This window comes from Boleophthalmus pectinirostris, unplaced genomic scaffold, assembly GCF_026225935.1.
Source record: "Boleophthalmus pectinirostris isolate CB_2022bp ecotype Guang Dong unplaced genomic scaffold, ASM2622593v1 HiC_scaffold_3, whole genome shotgun sequence".
In the NCBI taxonomy this organism is placed as follows: domain Eukaryota; kingdom Metazoa; phylum Chordata; class Actinopteri; order Gobiiformes; family Gobiidae; genus Boleophthalmus; species Boleophthalmus pectinirostris.
In genome coordinates this window covers 29,656,195-29,672,265 of record NW_026571299.1, presented here as the reverse complement: position 1 = coordinate 29,672,265, position 16,071 = coordinate 29,656,195, and the positions used below count along the sequence as shown (strand labels likewise).

The 16,071-nt window shown below is 36.6% G+C and overlaps 1 protein-coding gene across 1 annotated transcript in view; it reads left to right on the top strand.

The window, feature by feature from the left end:
* slc38a3b (solute carrier family 38 member 3b) overlaps positions 1–8,347 on the top strand; it is a 59,603-nt gene extending 51,256 nt beyond the window's left edge. The window contains exons 12-17 of the mRNA XM_055160332.1: positions 3,495–3,574; positions 3,979–4,079; positions 5,381–5,505; positions 5,964–6,108; positions 6,772–6,875; positions 8,243–8,347. Of these exons, the coding sequence (XP_055016307.1) occupies positions 3,495–3,574; positions 3,979–4,079; positions 5,381–5,505; positions 5,964–6,108; positions 6,772–6,875; positions 8,243–8,347 (660 nt within the window). The remainder of the gene's footprint in view (positions 1–3,494; positions 3,575–3,978; positions 4,080–5,380; positions 5,506–5,963; positions 6,109–6,771; positions 6,876–8,242) is intronic.
* Positions 8,348–16,071: the final 7,724 nt, after the last annotated feature.

The following is a 16,071-nucleotide window of genomic DNA, read 5'->3' as shown; positions in this document are numbered from 1 at the left end:
TGTATGTAAACTCATTATTTATAGTTTAAAATTGAGATGGAATCAGAATTCTGGACTTTTAACTGTCACACTGCAGACTAACCTTGTTCATGTTTATATCTCAAGATGGTAAAATGGTAAAACTAAAGTTGTAATTTATTTAAAACTAACAAATGATATTTACAATAATTAACAAAAAGAGGCTCTAAACAGAGTGGCAAAAATGCATGTAACTAAAAGTAAGCTAACAAAAACGGAGTATACAAAATGACAAAAACAGAAACACAAAACCAGTTTCAAACTCACAAAAGTCACAAAGGACTATTAGTTTCTCAAGGTTCACAAAATTAACCAGAGCAACACAGCAAAGACTTAGGCTGCGTTCAGACTGCAGCCTGAAGTGACCCAAATCCGATTTTTTGGCTTCTATGTGACCTGTATCCGATCTTTTAATGACAGTCTGAACGGCACAGATCAGAATTTTTCAAATGCGACCCAGGCCACTTGGATATGTGGTCCTGAATCCGATACATATCCGATCTTTTGACATGCGACTTCAGTCTGAACGGCCAAAGCGCGTCCATCCGACCTACACGTCATTAACAAGCGACAAACGTCACTATTCTGCGCTGAAGCAGGCGGAAACCGGAACTGTAAAATCGCCAGGTGCTCAATGCTCGCGACCATATTTGGACAACTTCCGTAAACACAGAGCACGCTCGCGGGTTGACGTCATCGTGTCCTCCAGTGCGCATGCGGGACACTTTCGGGCCGTTTACCGTTCACACTGAAGTCACAGACAAGTCGCATTTAATTGGAAATGTGAACGACCTCGCAAAAACATCGGATTTCACAAAAAAATCGGAATTGAGCATTAAGCCCTGCAGTCTGAACGTAGCCAAAGAGACACAGCAAAAGTGGCATGCAGTCCACAGGCAGAACAGCAGCTCCGAGTGACAGGGGGTGGGTCCTTTTGTAGGTGTGGTGGTGCAGGTGTAGCACAGGATTGGCCAGGTTCTAGGGCAATCCACCATCCTCCATCAGTTGAAAAGGAACCAGGTGCCAGCTTGAACTGAATCCACCAATCACTGCAGGGGTCTGGAAGATGGAGGCTGAGAGTTAACATCCTAAACATATATGGCTACAGAAGGAGCTGGAGGCCTGTGGCTGTAACAACATATGATACAAAAACTGTCTCAAAGTTCATTATCTCTCTGTCAGTATAAATAAACAAACTGAAATAAGCTGGGAAGTGAGTTTACACTGTGATAGTAGATGATAGTTGTCAGCTAAAATGACTAACACACTTTATTAAGAAAATAGAATGCCATTTCCAACATTAAAGGTGCACTGTGTAACATTTCTAGATTTCTAGCGAATGGTCCACCACCTGCTTACCTCCATAGAAATGCTGCTTTGTCTAGAATATTCCATGATAAAGATTAAACCTATTTATCACAGGGGAGACAAGCAGATTACACCACTAACTATGCTACATTACAATTCAGATCTGTGGAGAGACGCCCTGATTCACAGAAGGAATTATTGTATTTTTCAGCAATAGAAACACCTGTAATGAATACATGCTGGAAAGATATGTTTAATGTCATACCATGGAACATTCCAGGGAAAGCTATAACATCTCCATGGAGACAAACAGGTAGCGGACCCTCCAGAAAAGTTGCGCAGTGCACCTTTAAGATTAATATGGCAAAAAGCATTGATATATATGACTTTCGTGGAGGTCCCTGTGTCCAGTGGCATTCCCTGCTGTCTGGAGCCAAGCACTTATCCAGCTGGTCTTTCTCCAGACTTAGTTAATCACAGAGGAACAATTAGCCCTGTGTGATTGGTGTGAGTGTGCATCAATGTGGGGTCTCAGTTTGGGACGTCCCATGGCTGTATCCATGGCGACTTGTTTGTTAAGCCAGACTGACACAATGATTTCTTATAGTTAAATACATTAGAGGAAGAACATTTAGTTTTATCACAGTATTTATCACATGTACCTTTATTTGGACTAAAGTGGAACTTTTGTGACATACACGGTTTTTAATTTGCCACTTTTTGGACATTCAAGTTTTTCATACAGAGATAAAATGCTGACAATTAATGAATGAATTGTGTTAATGTACAAGTTTAAAACATGCCGTTTGAATCATGCAGTTTAAAAGACAGCAGTTATTAATATCTCTATGACTCTGTTTTAGTTCAGCCTTTGCTATATGTTATTTTTTTCTTTTCTGTATTTTTTCTTTTTTTTTTTTTGCCTTTATTGTGCTTCATACTTGGGTCATTTTAATATATAGCTTTTTATTGATACTTTGCAGCTGATATTAACATTCCATGGAGGTGTGATGCTAACTGTAGGCACTGCTCTGTCTGAGGCTTTGTCAGACTTTAGTATGAGTTTTGTTTTAACACAGACATGTCAAACTCAGGGGCAAAATATCTGGCCCATGAGATCATATCAAATATGTATTAGAACTGCCCTCCAGCTACAGATAGACTATAGAGACATTAATTATTGAAAGTTGAAATTATTTTATATTATGCTTGTTCTGAATTCAATGTTTAAGCAAAATTATTATTAAACATTTATTTTAATAAGAAGAGGTTTAACATTACATCTCTCGAAAGAGTAGAAAACATGCAGATGTTGTTGAAATTCTTCATTAAATATTAACTTTGGCTCACAACTTAGTCCCCGTTTTTAATTTTGGCCCTCTGTGAATCTGAGTTTAACACAATATGACTGGAAAGAAGTGACTTAGCTAGTTCTACGACAGGTGCAATCCATCTTGCATTTTTCTTGAGTTTTCAGACTTAAAACTTAAAACTTTTTGGCTGTGATTGCTATGGGTGTGCAAAAAGATCGAAATATTAATATATCGTATCTTTTAATGTGCTCATACAGTATGAATATTGTGGGCTCCTGTATGGATATATTGCCAAGAGTATTTTTTGGTATTTTTTACTAAATGATTTTGTTACTGTGCTACAGTTTTGTTCCTTATTCAGTGGAAGGAAACTAATTTATTTGACATTTTCATTGGTTTGATGAGTAAGATGGGTGTGTTTCATATTAACCTTGCACAAAAAGTGGTTTAAAAAAGACTTTTAGTATCACAGCAATCATTTTGCATTTTTTACTGAACCATATCAAATCAATTTGAAATATATCGTACTGAATCGAAAGTGCACTGTATCGAGGTATGTATCATATCATGGCCTATGTATCGAGATATGTATCGTATCGGAAACTTCTTAATGATACCCAGCCCTAGTGATTGCTACTGCGAGAAATGAGTCACTATGATAACTATAGATACATTCTACCCTAGAAATACATGTAGAACTCCTCCAGCGTGACGTCACTGCAAAGTATCAATAGCAAAGGTTCTCACTTATGTCACATGGTTACGTAGGTTTTCAATATTATCGTCTATTTTCTGTTACAAAATACCAAACTTTTTATCATGACAAGCCTACTGTTGATGTTGATTGATTTCCAGACGGCCTACACCATCCCTATCCTGGCCTTTGCCTTTGTGTGCCACCCCGAGGTGCTGCCCATCTACACAGAGCTGCGCAAGTATGTTTAAAATGGTGGAACTCCTCCTTTCTCCTTTGAGGAAGAGTCTGTAGTGGTATCAAGGTAAAGCCGTGCTGGTACTTAGTGCTTGGCTGATTGTAACCAAGGCACATGCACTGCTTTCACTTTATGTTCAAACACATTGCACTTTTCTGCTTGTCTGGTTCAGCATGGTTCAACCCTGCATTGTGCACTGGACCACATTTGCTTGTTTTTCCTAAGACTAATTTTGGCATTTTGGATATTAAAGTTAATTCGTTGGTTAAAATACATAATTTAAGTGCATTATTTTAAACATGGTTGTCCTTATGGATAATTATGGTGATTTGGCTGTTTTATTATTCACTTAAAAATACAACGAACTGATCAACTTAACATGTAACGGTGACATGTTGTGATTTCAGTGCCACAAAGAAGAAGATGCAGCATGTAGCTAACATCTCCATAGCCGTCATGTACATTATGTATTTCCTGGCTGCTCTTTTTGGATACCTCACTTTCTATGGTAAGTTCAACTCCTGGACCTTTGAACGTGATATTTATATGTGTGTTTCTGAAGCATGTGCACCCTCTAGTGGTCATATGGTCACACTACCACAGAACATGTAAGTTCTAAAGGTCATTTTGAAGTGTGATAGCCATGAGCTTTATTACTATTATGTAAATTATTCTATGGACTGTGTATGCATCCCAGGAAGAAGAATAAGCAATGAGGAATAATTATAATCCATGTTAGAATTTTAGATACACAACATTAAAGCTGTTTACTGTTGACCTTAATCGGGATAGCTGTGGAGTCTTAAAGGTCTTAAAAAGGTCTTAAATTTCATGTTCCTGAATTAAGGCCTTAAAAAGTCTTAAGTTATGTTGTTCAAGTCTTATTTTTTTCTCACAAAGGTCTTAAATTTCATTAGCCTATTATTTTTGTAAACTCAATCGGGCTGCAGTGCAATGTTAAATGGAGGGAGGGAAAAAAACAATAACAATGTGAAATCATGTAATGTGAATGAACGTCTAATTTGGAGTATGCACAAACAGTATTTTGGTTTCTAGCACCGGCGGCAATGAGTAAACAATCAGTACAGTGAACAACAGTTTGTTGTTGTTGAAAATGTTAAATGGTTGAAGCATTTAATAAGACAATGTGAGACAAGACAATGTGAAAGGTTAGTTTGTCTTGTTAGAATGTTATAAAAAAAAATGTTGGCCATTTTACAAGCAATGAATACGACTATAAATGAGTTCTGAATGAGATTTTATAATAAAAGTAGTTTTTGTTATTTAAAGCAGCAAATAATGGTCATTATTAGAATTGGATCTAGGGTTTTTGGCCCGCATAATGGGTGCGATGTTGGTCTTAATTTTCATTTAAGTGGTCTTAAAAAGGTCTTAGAAAAGTCTTAAATTTGGGGTAGTCAAACCTGGGGATACCCTGTTAATTTTGACCTAAAACAATAATAACCAGATGATGCTTTGGAAATGTTAATAGATAAAATGCCATGACTATGTGAAAAAAACATATGCAATTAAATGTTTTTGTTGCCTAAGTAAAGTGCCCCACACACATTCATGCCACTTCATAAAAGGGATCATGAACAAAACAAAATGTCATGAGGTGGAGATGTTGTTTATGAGCGCTGTTAGAGTTTTTACTGTAGTGCTGTGCTTTTGCTTGAGGCATTTCATTTCTGCACCATAAAATAATTCTTGTTTTCCCCTTATGTGAACAGTAATCACTTTTTTATTTATTGTTTTTGCATGCTGTACATTATAGTTACTAGTATTGATATGTTGTGTTGTTCTCAGGTGAGGTGGAGGCGGAGCTGCTGCACACGTACAGTCGCATTGACCCGTACGACACTCTGATCCTGTGTGTGCGTGTGGCCGTGCTCACAGCTGTCACCCTCACTGTGCCCATCGTATTATTCCCGGTAATATACGTTTACTGTGAACAAGTTATGCAATAAATACAGTGGAATTTCATTCACTTAATGTAACATTTTTGATCTTTAAACCATGTTATAATGGTTTTCCCTCATTATTACCATAGTCATGCTCAAACATACTTGCCTATTTGAATTATCTTGCATTGTTCTGCATTTAAGACGGCATACATAGAAATTGTCAGATTCCCTTATCCCTGCCCATGCCCCTGTACTTACTATAGACTTTGGGTAGTAGTAGCAGTAGTAGTAGTAGTAGTAATTTTTAAAAATGTTAATAATAATCCACTACCACCAGCCAGCACCAATTGTTCAATTTTGGCCTGCTTCTATTATAAAGCAACATTCGATGAACAGTGTTTTATAATAAAAATGATGTGACCTCTGTCTTATAGTTTATCATTAAATACCAGAAGAAAGCATAATATATTTTCTTTTTTTCCCAGGTTCGGAGAGCGATCCAGCAGATGATGTTTCCTAACAAGACGTTTAACTGGCCTCGACATATCGCCATAGCCTTAGTCCTGCTCACCTTTATAAACCTGCTGGTCATCTTTGCACCCAACATCCTGGGCATCTTTGGAATCATAGGTAAGGCTTTTTTAAGGACAATGTTTTGTTCATTCACGTTACTTCGCAATACTATAGAATGTTTATAGATTAAAGTCAAGGTGGGGGACAGGTCAGAATTCGATGCTAGAATTAGCCTTTTTTACTGTCAAAAAATACATGTTTTTTCCTTGTTATTGTTAATCTCTCCTGCAATTACTTGGCCTATCCACATAAAACTAAACTGGCACAAAGTTCAATGTTTCTCTGCACAAACAAACTATAATATTTAATAGTTTCAAAAAGTGGCAGCATTCCTCACCACAAACTCAGGATTTTGGTTTGATAAAAGAAAAGAACTTCATGTCAAAGGTTTTATTACTGCATCGTTCGTCAATTTTCAATTTGGATATTTATTTTAAAAACAGTAAACCTCCCATAGAAATTAATGAATGAATTATCACTAGTGTCATTATATGTATTCAGTTTTATTATTACTACTTTTACTTTTACTACTTCAATCAAACCAAACTGATTGTATTTGACAAAAGCAGAAGAAGGAGGGAAAGAAGAAGTGAAAGCAGTGACAAGATTTAATGTAAACGGTATACATGTTTAATATAGGTCACCAGTCATGGTTAGAGCCAATCTCACCTAATTAATACAATATTGATTAAAAATGTTCATGTATTTGTGTTTCTGCAGGTGCCACCTCCGCCCCGTGCCTCATATTTATTTTCCCTGCCGTTTTCTATATTCGCATTGTACCCAAAGAAGAGGAGCCTCTGCGTTCACCTCCCAAAATACTGGTAAGAACAGTACAGATGTTAAACAATGCAGATACATTTTTAGTATTGATGGCAGCAGTAATATACAATAACAAAAATATACGTTATAGCTCATGAACAGAGTTACGTATACTATTGTACTTACAGTTAATTAGAACAGTTACCATCATCTGTCCCTTTCGCTGGGGTTGCTGCAGTGAACTGATGTCTTGGTGATCTGACAGATTGGGTTCATTGGGTTGAGCGCTCAAGGACACAACAACAATATGTGCTCTGGTTTGAACAGGCCAATGTCTGGTTCTGGGATAGATGCCTAAACCCCAAATGTGAAATATACTAATTAATGGCAAAAAGTCTTACAAAATAACTCAGAATAACACATTAAGACACTACGAAAAGACTCAGTTACAGCACGGTGAGAGCACAGTTTGATCTGCCAGCCTTCTGTTACATTGGCAAACTACGTGCACATTTAAAAATGAAGTATAAATATGACCAGGCAAGCTAAATTAATCATGGAAGAATTTTGTGCCATATTAGAACCAAAATTATACTTATTCTGGGGTGTCTGAGTTGTGGTGGTTAAATAATACTTTAACATGTATCCCTACCAGATAAGGTCAGTGTAAAATATATGTATTAATAGTAGGGCTGGGCAAAAATTTAAAATATTAATCGCATAAATCACATGAGTTTCTGTTATTAATCACGATTATATGCATGTTATACACAAAACCAATTAATGAATTAAAAAGTAGTGTATAGCCCACTTTTATTCGAAATGTAAACAAAAGTGCCCTACATTTATTGTGCAAACAGCATTTCTTTATACAGTAGTAGGGCACTAATCTGTAAAGTCCATGTTTATACTTTTTGAAACTTCGGTGATAAGACAATTCAGTGTTGCAGTATTACAAATGACTTTTGCTGTGTAGACTGCGCCGTCTGGAAGAACTTCAAAATCAAAATGGTCATGTAAAAGTTCCTTAACCTTCTCCATGCTGTGAGTGCTGCAGCAATAAGCAACATTCTAGGCTCGCTCGCAATGGACTTTTTCAAAATAAAAGCCAGTGAGCAACAGACGTTTACAGTAAAAAAATAAATAATAAAAACTGCGTTAAGGGGAGAAAAATAATTGTCGGCGATAATGAATTAATTAGTTAACGCAAAATTAACGCGTTACTGTACCCAGCCCTAATTAAGAGACATAATGACATAATATTCACATATCTGATCACTCACGACTCCTCACAGGTTGTACCGAATCTGAATCTGTAGTATTGAATTATGGGTCAAATGTAGGAGACCTTTTCCCCAAACGGACTATAAAGTGTACTTATCTTACCTCTCTACCTCCCTCTCTCCATCCCTCCCTCTCTCCTCTTCAGGCTGCGTGTTTTGCTGGTCTGGGCTTCTTGTTCATGATCATGAGTCTGAGCTTTATCATCATCGACTGGACTTCAGGGTCGAGCAAAGCCAGCAGCGCCCACTAGACCAGTCTCACCTTCAGGGTTTTTTTTACTATTGAATTTATGTAGAAACAAAAACGTGTGGATTTCATGTTTGTGTCTTTGGTTGTGTCTGCTGTTGGAAAAAGCCCCATCCTGCCAAAACTGCACAGGCCAGGTTCAAAGTTATTCAGAGGAGAGGAGGCTGTGCCTTTCAGACAGAGTCCCATAATGACTGGTATATGTTTGTGTGTGTGTTTTACAAGAAGCTTTTATCGCCAACTGCTCGGATCGGGATCGGTTTGAGTTGTACCAACGACTTCAAATAGGTTATAGATTTATTATTTTCATATATATTTTCTCTTCACCTCCGCCAAGAAAGTTGTGTCAAGGTTTGTTTGTTTGTTAGTTTACCTGCAAGAGACACTATAATGTGGTTGCGTTTTGGTGAGATGACAAATGAAGCACAAAAAGGTGCTCAGTGTAACTTTTGTGATGGTTTCCGAGGAGATTATTACTTAGCTTGGAATGTTCCACAGCATGGCATTAAACTTATATATTGCATGTATTCAGTAAAAGATGTTTTTATCACTAAGAAAAAATAAACTTGCAAAAAGCATACACTTTTACTCTGACAAGGTTTATCTTCAAAGTTCTGTCACTTTGTCTGATGTCACCTGCTTGTCTCTATGGAGATAAGTTAAATGCCATATTGTGGAACATTCTAGTGCACCTTTAATAGCACAAGGAGTAAATGGGAGGGATTTTGGTTTGAATCTGTGTCAGTTATCATTGCAGTATAAGATAACTTAGATCAGGCATGATATTACTCCAGGTGTCAACAGCATGGGTTAACATTTTGAACTGAATTGTGATGTTGGTAGTTTGTTGCACTGCAGGGATCCATTTTGTATAGTTGTTACAGGCAGAAAAATGTGTAGCTGAAAGTTATAAGTTTTATGTGGACCAAATAATTTGATGAGACCTGGTTTAGTCCTTGGCTAGATCTGGTTTAGTCTTTCTTTAGACCTCCTTTAGTCCTTCGTTAGACCTGGTTTAGTCTTTGGTTAGACCTGGTTTAGTCCTTGGTTAGACCTGGTTTAGTCTTTGGTTAGACCTAGTTTAGTCCTTGGCCAGACCTGGTTTAGTCTTTGGTTAGACCTGCTTTAGTCCTTCGTTAGACCTGGTTTAGTCCTTGGCCAGACCTGGTTTAGTCTTTGGTTAGACCTGGTTTAGTCCTTGGCCAGACCTGGTTTAGTCCTTGGCCTGGTTTAGTCCTTGGCCAGACCTGGTTTAGTCCTTGGTTAGACCTGGTTTAGTCCTTTTAGTCCTTGGTTTAGTCTTTGGTTAGACCTGGTTTAGTCCTTGGCCAGACCTGGTTTAGTCCTTGGCCTTTAGTCTTTGTCCTGGTTTAGTCCTTTGGTTTAGTCCTGGTTTCTTGGTTTAGTCCTTGGCTAGACCTGGTTTAGTCTTTGGTTAGACCTGCTTTAGTCCTGCGTAAGACTTGGTTTAGTCCTTGGTTAGACTTGGTTAATCCTTGGCTAGACCTGGTTTATTTCAGTTCTTGTTGGGTATACCTGGTCTACAGTGGTCAGTATTTATCAAAAATGGTCAAAAGGTGAGAACAGTGACTGCACAGGTAAATAAGTACGTGAGGAGTGAAGGTGGACCCACAGAAAGCAGCTGGTTGTAATATAAAGCAATACGTAGGACATTACAATACTGTAGATTGCAAATGGGGCTCCCTATATTACGCCACCAGTATGGAGTTATAGTTGTAATGTTCTTTTTGGTTGGGATTGTGTCTGTAGATTCAAAGTGGACTGCAATGCCTTGGTGGAGGTCTTTATAGTTATCATTATAATTTTAAGTTATTCATATAAACCATATCAACTCTAATGCACAGATAAGAGGAAACTGCTATTTTACTAACAGGTCTATTTTGAGTATGGGAGGTGTTAGCGATCTCCCCTCCAAGCAACACGTGATGCACTGCAGGTGGCAAAGCATTATTTTTACCATAACATTCCTACCTTCAAATGAAATTATAATCCAGATGTCTATTTTTACTCATCTCTACATGAAGTTAACCTCAGAAAATGCAGTATGGACCGGAGTTTAAGGATTTATAATAGTATTGAGACAGAAGTGTTGTCACTGGTTGTGTTGATGTATGTGCAAGTGTGTATGTTTTGTGGTAAATGGTACGCAAAAACCTCATCTCATTTTAAAAGGTTAAAGCAGAGATTTTCAACTGGTGTCATGTACGGATCGAATGTTTTCTATGATAATTTGGATTTGAACAAGTTTTTGACAAATTTTCCTTTGTTTTAATTGTATTTTTCAATTGTTAAATAGATAGGAGCTCTAAAGAGAATTTTATCTCTATACTGAAAGATTTCTATTTTAGCCCAGATCTAAGCACTACTTCTTCAGCATTGCGAGATAGGGGCAAGAGGGATTTATGAGCTAGAACCGAATTGGGACCGTAGCTGACTCAAACATTTCCCTCTTTTATGTTCTGACAATGGGAGAAATTAGATCATGAGGTTTTGTTATAGGGATGCACAGATACCGCTCAATTTAATTTCACTCCAGCGACTAGGTCAGGAATCAAAAAACAGTAGACGGTTTGCAAAAACCCCGGAAGTGCATGTCCGGGCACCATCCAATCAGCGAAAAGCCATATATTCAGTGTTGTCAACGATTCCCGAGATCGAGGATTTAAAGCCGGAACAAAGAGAATTTCATCAAGGGGAAAGACGTTATTGTCCTTCTTCCTACGGGATTTGGGAAAAGCTTAATATACCAGTTAGCCCCGTTAGCAGCGCATTACATACGTCAAGACCAAATAGCAGTGATTGGTTAAATAATAAAAAGTACCCGCCTACCGTTGAGCAAACAAATTCTAACACTGCGAGGTCAGACAGTTTCTACGAAGTGAAACCGGATGATGAATTAGGCTAACGGATGCCATATTGGTATCCAATATCTGCGCCGAACCAATAATATTTCCTATATCTTGTATTGGTTCCATAATATCAATATATTCACCCGATATCCAGTTTGGGCTTGTCACTGGATGTAATAAGACTATTTACTGACTGATGTAGGCCCAGTACATTTCAAAAAAGTTATGTAATTACACAACTGGATCAAATACTGTATGTTAACTATGTTTTGAGAGAAAAAAATGACATTCTTAATCGCTACACTGGTACTGGTTAATAATGGATATTGGCAGATACTTCAAGTCATAGTATCGATATCGGTAATAAAATGGAAAAGGCTAGATCAGTGCAGCCATTGTTTTGTGGTTTATCATAAAACAATATTATCAAGATCTGGCCTAGAAACTGCATTTAAGCTCTGAATTCAAGGTTTCAACTCGCTGTTTAGGAGACATTTCGAGGACTTTTGACCAATCACAGCTAAGAATATTGCATTTTGGATTGTTAATTACTATGGCAACATTGAAAAAGCAATATCCTGACCCCTTGTGGCTGGAGTTAGTATCTCCTGTAATATACTTTAGCTTTACAACAAAAATGGTTGTGATTTATGTCTACAACCTGCTAAAAACATTCCCTAGTTTGGTCCTTCACGCACCAGTTGAGAATTCTAGCTTTAACAAAATCTGAAATCAAAAGCACAGGCTCAGCTACAACTACACTGCCATTAGCTTTAGAGACGCATTTTTCTGTCTCTTATTCTTTGTATTTGGACCATCATATAAAGATGCATTATGTAACTTTTCTGGGAGGAGTTTCATTACTATTGAGTTGCTACTGCCTTGCCTGGAATGTTCCTGAGTATGGCATTAAATGGACCTGTCTCACTTTTATTCAGTTACAGCATGCATTCTTAGTTCGTGAGCGGGGTTGCCTCTCCACAGACCTGGTTCGTAACTTGGACTGCTTGTCTCCATGGAGATAGATACAGTTGATGTCATACAATGGAACATTCCAGGTAAAGCCTCCAAGGAGACAAACAGGTTGCAGAAAAGTTCCGTAGTGCGTCTTTATGTACACAGGGTTGAGTAACAGTATTGATGGATGTATATAAAATAAAACTGAGCACAAACCTGAAGTGAAGTAGGCCTATAAAAGTATAACAAAGGTAACATGGCTGCTTAAGTAATATTAGCAATAGCACTATTATTTACAAGCACAATTTACAAGTCTCCTGTAGCTGTTACCCTGACGACAAGCAACAATATTGTACTTTAAAATTTACAATATTTGATCGTAAAATAGCACATAAAATACATAATTAAACTAAAGCAACAATGTATTATGATGGATGTCTTCTTCTGGAAACTTGAAATAACATGACTTTTTAGCTTGTGTGTATGTGTGTGCCAGTGCCCCCTAGTGCCCTTCATGAGTACTGTAGTTAGGTGTAGTGTTTTTAAATGAGAAACTCTTTCTTCGGTGTATGTGAACGAGTGTACAAATTATATGCATTTGTATTGTACTATATGGACCTGTACTTATCAGAAATATATAACACACTGTCAATAGATTCTATATTCTTTTAAAAATCTATGTAACGCAAGATATGGAAGATATTTGTAAATGATTTTTATGTTGTTTTGTTGCCGTTTCTGTCTTCACTTGTCTTATAGTTGTAGTATTAGATATTTAGTGAGCTGATGTCTTTCCCCATATTTTAAGATTTTACAGTTTATCACAACTGCCAACATAACAAAGAGAATCATTTGGAGAGTCAAGACATTTCATTTGGTTGTCTATTTTATGCCAGATACCCTACAGGACTTCTATCGTCGTGGCGTATCAACATTCAGAAAAATGGCTGCTAAGAAGTGATATAGCAATAATACCATTAGATTTATTATTTAATAAGTTGTGGTTTTAAGATGGTAAATAATTGTAATGAGAATCTGAATTATATGGGCCTATCATTGCTACATAAAAGGTAATATTTTTCTCCACTTGTCATTAACAGTTACATTAACAATTCTGATGCTAATTACTGGATAAAGCAAGAATAAAAAATAAAACAAATCCGAAAGCACAGATTGTAGTGGTAAACAGTGTAAGCAGAATGTACCATGCTGCTAACCCACTGTATTTATAATTACTATATAAGTTTTAACATTAAAAATAAGTCGGATGTTATTTCAGTATTTCTATCTGATCACAATTTTGTTCATGTTTACCAATATTGCTTTTAGCGTGGTCAATCATCCTAACTTCCAACATGGATTAACTCTGCAAATCTGTGTATTACTATCAAATTATTTTAAAAGTGAAACTGAAAGTGAAAATTTCAATTGCGCTTTTGAAAACATACAACCCAGACCACATTATAACTGGTTGGTTTGACACATGCTTGAATGTTAACAGGCCCGTTGACAGAAATTTTAGGACCCGGGGCACAAAGCCTCACATGGGCCCCCTTTTAATATAAATTAATTGATGTTTTTTCTGATTGTAGAATGTGATGATGTCTTATGTCCAAATGAGGGGCAAGGGCCATATTTCCTTATTGAAAACGTTGTACTTTGTCATGAAATATCCAAAAGGTCAACTCACAAATGTTGAACCTGGTATTTTCAATTACTGACTAAACCCTAGAACTCACTGTATTACAACATTATTTTCCATTTGAATAATAATAATTGGTTGCCCCCTATCTGTATTAATTAATATTGATCTATAGAATGTTGTTGATATCATCTGAAACCCACCAATAGGACTGGGACCCGGAACAACCTTTTTGTACCCCCCTAGTCTACTGCCCTGGACCCCCAACCCACTTCAATTGTCAATTAAACATTTGCAGTAGTAGTACTATGTAAACTTTAAAAATAATTCTTGAAAGTTCTTGAAAGTTTTATGAATGAATGTCTGACGCAAGATTTCACCACAACTTCTTAGTCCTGAAATAGCTCTTGTGACAAACTGTAATACTGCTATTTCTGTCCCAGTAGAGTGTTGTTTTTTTGTTTCAATTTTAACCTCTTGCATTTCATTGTGTGTCCATATATTTCAATGTTATGCAGAAAAATGTCGAAAATGTACCATAACCATCCAGTGTATCTGAACAATGCAATGTCTCCCTATGTGGATTGTATGTTTGTGTGTTATATAAGAAGTACAGCTGCATAAAACCTCTTACACCATAAACTAAATGATAAGGCACAACTTAAGTGGCTAAAACGACTAGTCCTCTGCATTGTACTGACCCTACCTGTGTGACAGTATTAAGATCAGCCAGCACTTATAAATATTGTACAGATACCCTTTATATGGATATGCATATCTAGTTTATATATTGTAAATAGTATCCAGAGTGTAGTCCAGGGTCAAGTCTCAATGTAATCATTTTCAAAGTGCTTTTAAACCTTTTTGTCCCTCTTCGATTCATGTCTATTTTCTGGTATCTATACTGTATATTTTAATATGTTGCTGGCAGTCATTGTAATGTAAACAATGTTGCAATAAAGATAATGAGATAACATTAAATCACTGATAATGGCTTTCTTTTTTTTCTGCTTTTATTTAATTGATTAGTTGCTACTGGTAACGTGATACTGCTTTCTTTTATTTATATGTTTATATACGGCCAAGATAAAAAAAAATAAAATAAAAAAAAAGTCATCATCATCATTTGCTACTGCAGATTATCAGGATATACCTTAAAGATTCATTGTGTAACTTTCCCAGTGGAGGGTAAGTCGCCTGCTTGTCCCCATGGAAATAGCATTGCTTTGCCTATATCAATCTTGAGCAAACTGGTTGAGAAAATGGCACAACCAGACCAAGTTACAGGTCAGATCTATGAAAAGACAAGTCCAAGCACAGTAGCAATGCATGCTTTTTCAAGGTATTTTTGAGCATTATAAATCCTAACCCAAAACAAAATAAATGCAAAAACTATATATTTTTGATGCTATATTTTGGAACATTCCAGGTAAAGCAATAAAATCTACAGACCCTCCATCAGAAAAGTTACGCAGTGTATCTTTAAATTGCCACTTGCCTATGTTATAGGCAATTGTTATATATAAAAAATTTTGTAGCATCTTAGCCACAATTACAGGTTCTTGTTAAGTTTTTAGTGACTTGAGGTGAAATAGTTATAATAATAATGCTAAATGTACACTTGTGAAACTGACAAAAAGGATAAAAAAAGAAAATCCAACATGCAAATCAACAATGTGTAATGAGTTCAATTAAAGGGCATGTCTATTTTGTGATAAACGTTATAATGTTGTGTCCTCATCACATACATACCTGGAGTTTGTTTTGTTTCATTCACACATGCTTGACAAACAGATCCTGTAGGCTGAGCTCTCCTCTCAAGCATGTGGTAATACAAGAAGTGCTCCACTGTGTTTTTAAACTCCATACACTTTCACTAGAATCGTCTGGAATTGCCAACCTCTAAACAAAAGATAAAAGTTAGCTGTTAATTTGACAACTTATAATAACTTTTTATCACTCAAACATGTGTGAATGAAACAAAACACAACTCAAGATATGTTTTTGAAGAGGTAACAACATAACATGGTCTAAAGCTGACAAGAGTCAATTCCACATAATATACAGAACTTTTAACATAGGCTTCTTGAATAACATTTTAAAATATGTGAAATTGTAGGCTTGTAGAGCTTTTTTACACCATATATCTTCTCTTGAATGTGCTATTTTAGACAATTGCCCAACTCTTACCTAGTAGGCCTACAGGTTTTCTTACCTGTAAATTTATCAATGACAAAGTATTTAGTATTATTAGGCTAC